Here is an 11813-nt window from a genome sequence, read left to right as displayed (position 1 = left end):
ATTTATAAAATATTATACAATCTTATAACAGTGTAGTTTATAAATATAGGCATACCTCTTTTCATTGCACTTTGCTTTATTGTGCATCATAGGTACCCTCCCTTTCTTTTCTTTTTCTTTCTTTCTTTCTTTCTTTCTTTCTTTCTTTCTTTCTTTCTTTCTTTCTTTCTTTCTTTCTTTCTTTCTTTCTTTCTTCTTTCTTCTTAAATTGAAGGTTTGTAACAACCCTATGGCAGAACAAGTTTATTGGTGCCAGTTTTCCAATAGCATTTGCTCACTTTGTGTCTCTGTGTCACATTTTGATAATTCTTGGAATATTTCAAACTTTTTCATTATTATTATATTTTTACGGTGATCTGTAATCAGTGATTATGACTGGCTGAAAGCTCAGATGATGATTAGCATTTTTTTTAGCAATGAAATAGTTTTTAAATAAAATATGTACCGCTTTTAGGTATAATGCTATTGCACACTCGACAGACTACAGGAGAGTATAAATGTAACTTTTATATGCACTGGGAAACCAAAAAAATCATTTGGCTTGTTTTATTGCAATATTTGCTTTATTGCAGTGGTCTGGAACTGAACCTGCATTATCTCTGAGGTATGCCTGTACAAAAGTAACATAAATAGTAATAAATGATGAGTCTAATAGCACCAAAGTGATGTCTAACAAAAAATATTTCAAACAAAATATAAATTTAAAAAGATTCTTATATTATGATTACAATGAATTAAAATAGAGCAGAAACTACATATCTAAGCTAGATAGAGGTAATAATTTTTCTCAATTTCTCCCCAACATTCTTTTAGGAATTTCTAAGTAATTATTTTTTAAACTCTGAAAATGAACAAAATCTGTTTTAGAGCTTCTTAAAAAGGGAAAACTTTAAAGAAACATGCTACCAATTTTTAAATATCAACCAACAGCCATACAAGTATCTTTGGAAATTTGGCTTTTCATCCACCATGATTTCAGTCAGTTGTTCTTTATTTAATATTGTTAAGAACTATTTTCCTAAAACCTACCTCAAGTTTTCTTTTGGATGATTTTTAAACAAGTTGGAAATCCTGAATGGCAAAGTTTGTTTGCTTTAAATTTAAATATATGTCAGTTTTGTTTTGTTTTGTATAGGTAACAAGCTTACATCTTTTTCCAATACATTTCATAGTGAGAGAAAACTCTCCACACTTTAAATTCAAAAATGCACATAAGACAAAAATGACTTACTTTTGCACTCGTTAAATTTTGCTTTTACATTGAAAGGGCAGATTGTGATCATTTTTCGGAAAATACTTTCTACTTATTATACAACAAAAGCTACTTTCCGCGATATAATGATTAGCAGACTTTATTTTCTTTTTTAAAAAAAGATTTTATTTATTTATTTGACAGAGAGAGACACAGCGAGAGAGGGAACACAAGCAGGGGGAATGGGAGAGGGAGGAGCAGGCTCCCAAGGAGCAGGGAGCCCGATGCAGGGCTGGAGCCTGATGCGGGGCTCGATCCCAGGACCCTGGGATCATGACCTGAGCCAAAGGCAGACGCTTAATGACTGAGCCACCCAGGTGCCCCGAGATTAGCAAATTTTAGACAATTTCATTTTTAAAATGGCAGCTTATTTGTAAATTAGAAAAAAAAAATCAATACTTTTTATCATCAAACATCTAAACATCTAAAATTGTCAGCACACATCTATGCATTCAGATGACTATTAGGGTCTTGATCTATCTCATTACTTAGAATTCTTTTACTATTTAAGATTATAAAATCTATATAAGCCTATTTACTGGAGAAAATTCACAAAAAACAAAAGTAAATTAACCCCCTTTTACTGTGGAATGCTCACTTCAGTCTATCCTGTTTAACTGCCTAAGGCTATCATGCTGGATCATCGGATAAATGGTCCAACAAAGAGCACCAGGGTCAATCACTATAGCATTAAATATCAGTAAGTATAAAAGTTGCTTATTTTTATAAAAAATGAATAGAAATACTAAGATATTATTTCTAACCCAATGGATGTTCTTATTTAGAGATCACTGAATCAGAAAAAAGTTCCAGGCTAATGGAAGGAAAATATATTTGAGAAGAAAAAGTAAGAGCTTTAAAAAAGTAAGAGCTAAGCAAAAAGAGAGAGAAAGAAAAAAGTTACCCCGAATACATCCGTGACATTTTCTTAGTACCAGGCTCAATACAATATTCAACTCCAGAATGTAAAATTGGTACATAAATATTGAAAATGAGGTTTATAGTCAAAGGAGAAGGCAGGAAAAATATCATTTGAGGAAAAAGGAAACAAAACAAAACATGGTATGGATCTTACTTTATCATGTTGATTAGATATGACAGGGATGGGTATATGCATATGTAAAATCTAACACTAAATTTATTTTTATCCAGCTATAAATTCTCTTTCACTTAGCATGAGGCTTTTGAACTTCATCCATTTTTTTAAATTTTATTTTATAATGTTATGTTAATCACGCTACATTACATCATTAGTTTTTGATGTAGTGTTCCATGATCCATTGTTTGCGTATAACACCCAGTGTTCCATTCAGTACATGCCCTCTTTAATACCATTTTGTTTTATGTACTAGTATCCTATCAGTGTTCTAACAAATTACCACAAATTTACTAGCTTTAAACAACATAAATTTACTATTTTACAGTTCTGAAGGTCAGAAGTCCAAAACAGTTTTAGGGGCTAAAGTCAAGGTGTCAGTATAAATGGTTCCTTCTAGAGTTTCCAGGGGAGTATCTATTCCTTAATGCTTTCAGTCTGGAGTTTGTCAGTATTTCTTGTCTCCTGGTTACATCTCCAATTTTTGCTTTTGTGGTCACATCTTCCTTTATATCTTCTTCCTTTCTCTGATCTTCTGCTTTCCTCTTATAAGGACCTCTGTGACAATATCAGTCCCACCCAGGTAATCCAGGATAATCTTCCAATCTCAAAAGTCTTAATTTAATCATATCTTCAGTGTTCCTTTTGCCACATAAGTAAACATGCCTGGGAGATTAGGACTTGGACACCTTTGGGGAAGAGGGAGAGCATTATTCAGCCTCCCACATTGCATATATCAGTAGCTAGTTCCTTTTAAATGCTGAGCAGTTTTTTTATTGTATGGATTTACCTCAAATTGTTCATCTTCACCTGTTGATGGAACTTTATATTGGTTTCAATTTTTGGTTATTATTAAAGAAGCTACTGTGAACATTAGTGTATAAGTCACTCTGTGGACATACTGTTTCATTTATCTTAGGTAAGTACCTAGAACTGAGGTTTCTGGATTGTAGAGTAATTATACATTTCATTTGATATCCAAGAGCCAAACTGCTTTTTATGTTAACTGTACCATTTCCTATTCCCCTCAGCAATGTACAGAGTTCCACTTGCTCAACAATTCAAATTCTCAGGGATTATTTCCCTGTTGTTTGTTTGTTTACCACTCCAATAGAAGTGTGGTGGGGGGCACCTGGGTGGCTCAGTCGTTAAGCGTCTGCCTTCGGCTCAGGTCATGATCCCAGGGTCCTGGGATCGAGCCCCACATCGGGCTCCCTGCTCCACGGGAAGCCTGCTTCTCCCTCTCCCACTTCTCCCTCTCCCAGCCATCTCCACCAAGACACGTTTCAGCCTACTACTTCCCTTTTCACTAAGAATCCTTAGTGTTTTAGTTAAAATCAGTTGCTATAATGAACAATTTTTTTTTGGCTTGTGTTTCTTTGTATAAACTAGTTTGGATTGCCAATTATGTTTCACCAAGAACCAAAAAGAATACCCAAAGTTAGAATTTGTGGGGGTCAAATTATCTCAGTTGATAAAACAATATTTTGGTGAGAGATTTTTGATTGCAGATTTAATCTCCTTACTAGTTATAGATCTATTCAGATTTTCTGTCTCTTTATGATTCAGTGTTGATAGGTTGTATGTTTCCAGGAATTTATCCATCTACTATAGCATCAAAAGGAATAAAATACTTATGAATAATTTCAACCAAGGAGGTGAAAGATCTATACATTGAAAACTATTTAAAAATTGATGATATAAATTGAAGAATACACAAATAAACGGAAAGATATTCCATGGTCATGGATTGGAAGACTTAATATTGTTAAAATGTCCATACTACAAAGTGATCCACAGTTTCATTTCAATCCCTATCAAGATTCCAATGGCATTTTTCACAGAAAGAGAAAAAAATAACCCTATAATTAATATTGAACCCCAAAAGACCCTAAATAACTAAATAAATCTTGGAAAGAATAAAGCTAGAGGTACCACACTTCCTGATTTCAAATAATACTACAAAGCAAAAGTAATCAAAACAATATGGTTTGGGCATAAAAACAGACACATAAATCAATGAAACAGAATAAAGATCCCAAAAATAAACCCACATTTCTGACAAAAGAGACAAGAATAGGAAAAGAATAGTCTCTTCAACAAATGGTGTTAGAATAACTGGATATCTACATGCAAAAGAATGAAATTGGATCTCTATCTTAACACATTTACAAAAACAACCCAAAATGGATGAAAGACTTAAATGTAAGACCTGAAAGCATAAAACTCCTAGAAGAAAACAGGGAAAAAGCTCCTTGACATTGGTCTTGACAATATATATATATATATATATATATATATATATATATATATATATATATATATATATATATATATTTTTTTTTTTTTTTTACTTGATACCAAAAGCAAAGGCAACAAAAACAAAAATAAACAAGTGAGGCAACATCAAACTAAAAAGCATCTGCACAGCAAATGAAACTATCAACAAAATGAAAAGGTAACCTCTGGAATGGGGGGAAACATTTGCAAACTACATATCCATTATGGGATTAATATCCAAACAATACAAAGAACTATATAACTCAATAGCAATAAATAAATAAATAAATCATATTAATAAACCAATTAAAGAATAGGCAAAGGGACTTAATAGACATTTTTCCAAAGAAGAAATACAAACAACCAACAGGTACAGAAATGATGGTCAATATCACTAGTTATCTAGGAAATACAATTCAACCAGAGTGAGGTATCACCTCATACCTGTGAGAATGTCTATCATCAAAAAGACAAGAACTAACAAATGCTAGCAAGGATATGGAGAAAAGGGAACACTTGTACACTCTTGGTGAGCATGTAGAATGGTATAGTCAAAATGGGAAACCATATGGAGGTTCACCAAGAAATTAAAAATAGAATTAACATATGGCCCTGCAGTTCTACTTCTGGGAATATATCCAAAGAAAATAAAATCATTATCTTGAAGAGATATGTATACTCCTGTTTGATTGTAACATTATTCACAAGAGCCACTGTATGGAAACAAGTCAAGTGTCCACCAACAGATGAGTTAATAAAGAAAATGTGGTGCATATACGAAGATGTATGTATTTATTTTAGAGAGAGAGAACATGCAAGTGGAGGGGAGGGGCAGAAGGAGAGAGAGAATGTCAAGTAGACTCCCTGCTGAGCATGGAGCCCCACATGGGGCTTGATCTCACAACCCTGAGATCATGACCTGAGTGGAAACTAAAAGTCGAACGCTTAACTGACTGATCCACCCAGGAGCCCCAATGTGGTGCATATATATAATGTAATATTAGTCAACCTTAAAAAAGAAGGAAATCTTGCATTTGATATAACATGTATGAACCTGGAAGGCAGTATGTTAAGTAAAATAAGACAAATACAAATACTGCATTATATCACTTATGTGGAATCTAAAAAAAAAAAAAAGTCAAACTCATAGAAACAGAGTAGAATGGTGAAGCATGGGGTAAATTGTTAGAGGTTAGTAAAAGGTTACAAACTTTCAGTTATAAGATGAATAAAGTCTGAGAATCTAATATATAACACAGTGAATCTACTTGATAATAACTGTATTGAATAATTGAAATTTGTGAAGAGAATAGAACATAAATGTCCTCACCAAAAGGAAAAAGAGGTAAATAGGTGACGTGCTCGATGTGTTCATTAACTCTATGGTGGGAGTCCTTTCACAATGCATATGTATATCCAATCATCATATTGTACATTTTAAAATTTTGTCAAATATAACTCAATAAAGCTGAAAGAAATATTAATAAGGTGTTCTAAATTCCCTAAATTTCACCCATAAAATATCCTATTTTACCTTTTGATTTTAATGATGTGAACAAAAACTCTGGTCACTAAGAAAGTAACAGGCTGTATATTGCAAGACTTTATTAATGATCAATAAAAAGATAACTTATTTCATAATGCAATATATTAAATATTTCCCAAGTGGAAGCTGTGAGGAAATTTGGAGCATATATTGATGAGCAAATAGATTAAGATGAAATACATTGGAGGACTGCTTTGTTGAATATAATTTTGAACTGAATTTAGTCATTTTAACTTTATACTTTTCTGTGTTTTTTTGTTTGCAGTAAACACAATAATTTTTACAATAAAATAGGCATACACATATCTACACTTTTGTAAACACACACACATGTGGCACACGCACACACCATTAGCTCAGTTGCTATTGCTCTAAAAAATCATTAGCTATTATTACATGAACAGATCTCTAAGGCTCTTTACAATGTGCTAGTGGGAGCTGCCCCTATTGCAAACAGTATAGCTGAAAATCAGCATCTGCAATTTTGAGCTTCTGCCTTTGTGTCTTTGGTTTGGGGGTCTCAGATTTCAAACCCCTATTTTTTTTTGTCCCTGAGTTATTTTTTTATTTGAGATACGATTTTTAGCAAGATGCACAACATGAGCATTTTAGGTTAGGAATAACTAAACATTTCTCACAGTGAGAACTATTAAATATGTAGAATCTCTCTTTCTAGAAGTCTTTAAAAGTAGAAAGATTACCATACGTGAACATTTACATGAATTTTTACATATTTATTCACATGTTCTTATTAACCACAAATCACATTTTAAAAATATTTCCAGCTTCTCAGCAGGTTCCCTCACACTCTTTCCCAGTTAATAGCATCACCTCACTCTTGAGATAATGGTCATGCCATTTTAATACATGCTGTCTCTCTCCCTAAGTATGAAAGGTTTCTTTGCCTCATGTTTGGATGTTCAGGTGAACGAATGACTGCTTCCAGACTTACACTTCAAATAAATTTTGTATACTTCACATAGCACATAATTTAATTCACAGTACTCTAAAAATATTCATTAAATTTGATGAAAATTTAGCTTCATTTTTCAATGCTGTTGGAAGATGACTGTCTCTCTTTTAAGGGTGTACTTGAGCTCTAAAAAACAAAATTGCAGGATGCTAATAGCCAGTTTTGAGAACAGCCCATCCTAAACATACTCTTCAAACTCATTAACAATAATCTAGCTGATTTCTAGCAGGTGATAACACATAAACAGGTGGACATTTACGAACAAGATATATATTAATTTTATTATACCTATATTATCTGTAACAGAAGTCAATCTGCAAAGGATAACAATTTCTCATAGGAAAGTTGAAGATGGTAATAAGGTAATAAAAGGATTTAAAATCGGGGCGCCTGGGTGGCTCAGTTGGTTAAGCATCTGCCTTCGGCTCAGGTCATGACCCCAGGGTCCTGGGATAGAGCAGAGCATCAGGCTCCCTGCTCAGCGGGGAGCCTGCTTCTCCCTCTCCCTCTGCCACATCCCCTCTTGTGCTTGTGCTCTCTTGCTCTCTCTGCAATAAATAAATAAAATCTTAAAAAAAAAGGATTTAAAATCATCATTATCACCTTCATCTGAAACTGAAACATGAGAATTTTAGGTTAAGAATAATTAAACGTTTCTCAAAGGGAGAACTGTTAAATATACAGAACCTCTCTTTCTAGAGGTCTATGAAAATAGAAAAAAATACCAATCTGTTAGAGATGATTTAATTGCAGTACTTTCTGGAAACTAGATAATGAACTCCAAAGACCCCTTTTATCCCTAGGATATTTACGTCCATTTTTTAAATAAAACTTTATATATATAAAAGTTTATATTTAGCAAGCTGATATTTCAAAAATCAACTTATGTAATATTGAACTTCTTTTGCCCTGTTCATATACAGTTCATAGTAAATTCATTACAGTAAGTCAAAATTGGAAAAATCAAAGATTCAGATTTTGCAAAACAAGAGAGATGCCTTGGGCGCCTGGGTGTCTCAGATGGTTAAGCGTCTGCCTTTGGCTCAGGTCATGATCCCGGGGTCCTGGGATCGAGTCCCGCATCGGGCTCCCTGCTCAGTGGGGAGCCTGCTTCTCCCTCCGTTTCTCTCTCTCTCTCTCTCTCTCTCTCTCTCTGTGTGTCTCTCATGAATAAATAAATAAAAATCTTTAAAAAAAAATAGAGATGCCTTTATTTGCTGTAAACTTAAAGTCAGCTTATTCTTCAGAGTCATATTTCTTATTAATTTTTTTTTTTTTTACAAAAGGTAGGCTATATTTATTTAGAGTCACAAGCTGTTGACTGACTCAGTGTGACTCAAACCACAAGAAAACCATTCTACTTCACTCCATTCTGAGTCCTAGGGTGGCCCAGACTGGCAGGAGTGCTGCATGGGGCCCATTCACAGGTTTACAAATTTCTCATTGAGGGCAATCTGTGACTGCGTGAGATTGGCCAGGTAGGTCAGCAGGTCATTGATGTTGCTGTTGAGCATGGTCTCAAAGTCATCGGGAACTATCTTGGGTACTTGGTTAACCAGACTCATCAAAAAGCGGCCCACGGTATTGTCAGCTGACACCTTTCCAGACAGCACATCCTCTGCATACTGCAACACTGTGCTTAGGGCATCCTGGATGCGAGCTGATGCCCCTCCTACTTGCTGCAAGTCGCTTGAGAGCCCAATCACCCGGTTGGGGCTAAAACAGGTCTTCATGATCAGGTCAACTCCAATGCGTTCAGTGTCATAATATGCATATTTCACCGTCAGAGGTGTGAACATCACCCCCATGGTCCTCCCAGGGACACCCATTAAAGTGCTGACATAGGCCTTGATGCTCATGCGGCCGTTCTGGAGGCTCGTGTCCACAGTGAGGTGAATGGGGTTGGGGGCTTCCCGGCTGTAGTACTCGTGGATCAGCACAGAGTGCTCTGTAATGTCATGGCCTGTAGCATACCAGCCCAGGATGAGCTCATTTGGAGAGACTTTCTTGTGTAATTCATACATGTTCTTAGCAAATTCCATATCAACAGCCACCTCATCTTCTGACTCGTTGTGCGGCACTGAAAAGCAGTTAGTAACCTCCACTGAATGCTTGTCAACGGTTCCCAGCAGAGTCCCGATCACTCGAGCAGCGCCCTCGTTGCGTCGCTCGTAGGGCGACGATGGAGGCCAAAATGACCGGGTGCAGCCGGACCACACGGCCGCCGGGGAAGGGGCCTGGGAGAGCAGGACCCGGCAGCGACTGCGCCGGAGTCTGCGCCGGGGCTGGCGTTGAGGCCGGGGTCTGGCCCGGAGCCGCAGTCGTGGCCGCCGCAGGCGCCGAGTCTGAGGATGAGGCTGGAGCCGGCGTCGGAGCTGGGACCGCCGCTGGAGCTGGAGCCGGCGCTGGCGCTGAGGCTGGGGTTGGGGCCGGGGCTGGGACCGAGGCTGGGGCCGCGGCCGGGGCGGGGGCTGGAGCTGGAGTGGCGGCAGGAGCACTCGCCGGTGCTGCCGGTGTGGCCATCTTGTCGAGAGAGAAGGACTTTCTTATTAAATTTAAGTGAAAATAAACATGATACCCTTTGGGAAAGTACATACAATACTATTGTTTTGCCACACAAATTAGTGTTTTATACAAAATGTTTTAGTAGTTATTCATACTAATAGGTGGTAACCATTAATTACGTAAGTTATTTCCCACAACTTTTGCAGATGGGTCAACATATTCACAGAATATTTTAAGAATTTTCCTTTTCCATGGGCTCCTGGGTCGCTGGGTTGGTTAAGCATCCGACTCCTGGTTTTGGCTCAGGTCATGATCTCGGGGTTGTGGGATCCACTGCATTGGCAGCAGGCACTGTGCTCAGCAGGGAGTCGGCTTCCCTTCTCCCTCTGCCCCTCCCTCCACTCACGCTCTTGATCTCTCTCTCAAATAAACAAATAAACCTTTAGAAAAAAAAGTTTTCCTTTCCCAATCAGAATTGTAGTCGTACAACCCAAATGTAAAAAACAATTTTCTTCAGATACTATTTAGCAATAAAAATGACTATTAAGATAAACTACATTTTTTATTTAGATTTCAGACGTTTTGTTTCTGTATTTGTGTGTGGCTGTTCCTATGAGTTGTCTGTTAGGAGTCGAATTAATACAAATATATCAAACAACTAAAAGTCTTAATATAATAACAATAGGAGATAGAAAAATATAATAAAAGAGAAACAAAATATTTTGATACACATCCTTACTTGGTTGCTAAAATATAGACTAGGAAAGCTTTTAATGGATTCTTGGTATGTTATAGTTTTCAATAGTAATTAAAATATAATAATAAGAAAAACTAATTCAGATATTTCCATTTATAAACTCTCTCCAAGGAAAATATTCACATATTTGATAAGGCAGCATTGCAGAGAAAGGCACATTCTTGGAAAGCTGACTGGAAAAAGAGAAGGAAGCTGATAACAGGGGCCAGAAAACAAAAAGCAGAATGAAGTGCCTAGCTTGGAGTCACACCAGGAAGTAATTATTAATCTGGTAGTGGATAAAATGTTATAATGTTTATACTAATTTTTGATTGCTTGAGTATCATGTGTTACATATTTTACATATTTTATAGCTGCAGGATAGAATTATTATGATTCAAAATAGTGATAATTGCAATAATGATTTCAATTGTAACAGAAAACCATTTTATGGAAACAGATTATGAAGAAAGAAAATGAGTAAATAATAAAGTTTGACATATATGCAAAAAGTTTCTGTCAAAAAATTTCAACAAAACCTATTATACAACTGTATTCTTATGCCAAGAAATACTGTGTAGCTGCTGTCACCAGATCAGAGGACATCATCAAAACATCCCGAACCTGAGGGATAAAACTATTACGAGACTGCGCATCAAGGATTGATATGGCAGCATCAGAAAATGCCAACCAGATAAGCACAATTTTCAGACCAAAATAGAAATGATCACCTTGTACAGGTATCCCTATACCTGGTAAAATGATCTATAAATATGGCAATTTCCTGGAAACATTTTATTAAAGCACAGCTAAAGTTATCTCTAATAAATGGAACTTCTGGTAAACTCATCAACCTGGGGGAACTCTGTACTGAATGTATGTTTGTGAGGATGCAGTTAAGGATGAGATTTATATAATGGGCCCCTAAAAACTGAAACTCTATATCCATTATTGATTGTCTCTGGGAGTTTTGAAAAAATAAAACTTATTTAATAAATATGAACACAGAAATAATTATATAATGAATTGTTATTTGTGATGTTTCAATAGGAAAGAAAAGAGCACTACAGAAGCCAGATGGAGGTCTTTACCACTCTGTGAGGCAAAATTGTAGATAAGTAGCAAATTCTGATAACATAGAGCTTTGATGTATTATCTATATATATATCTTGCTTTTCCTAAACTGCATTCTTTAGTGCATATTGTACTAAATATATTCAGTAATTAGTGGTTCAGTCCAAAGCCATAAAATCCTAGATTAAATGTTTTCCATTAAACATTCTGGGTTCAGTCAGTGCAGGGTTACAGGAAATTATTCAAAGTAAATCTTCAGAGAAGATTGACTCACCCTTGAAATTAGTGGCAGTTCAAATAGGACAACATTTCACATAATTAAGGAAGATGATACCAAAACAACAACAACAA

At 35.9% G+C, this 11813-nt stretch overlaps 1 protein-coding gene across 1 annotated transcript; it reads right to left on the bottom strand.

Annotated features, from left to right (window-relative positions):
* Positions 1 to 8423: 8423 nt before the first annotated feature.
* Positions 8424 to 9677, bottom strand: LOC113917855 (eukaryotic translation initiation factor 3 subunit F-like). Its single transcript, XM_027585904.2, is given in 2 exon segments — positions 8424 to 9325; positions 9327 to 9677. Coding segments are annotated over 2 exon segments (1101 nt in total). The 5' UTR covers positions 9671 to 9677; the 3' UTR covers positions 8424 to 8568.
* Between the last annotated feature and the right edge of the window lie 2136 nt (positions 9678 to 11813).

Source organism: Zalophus californianus, chromosome 1 (assembly GCF_009762305.2).
Source record: "Zalophus californianus isolate mZalCal1 chromosome 1, mZalCal1.pri.v2, whole genome shotgun sequence".
Classification (NCBI taxonomy): domain Eukaryota; kingdom Metazoa; phylum Chordata; class Mammalia; order Carnivora; family Otariidae; genus Zalophus; species Zalophus californianus.
Note: the sequence above shows the minus strand (reverse complement) of the source record. Positions and strands in the feature narration are given on the sequence as shown.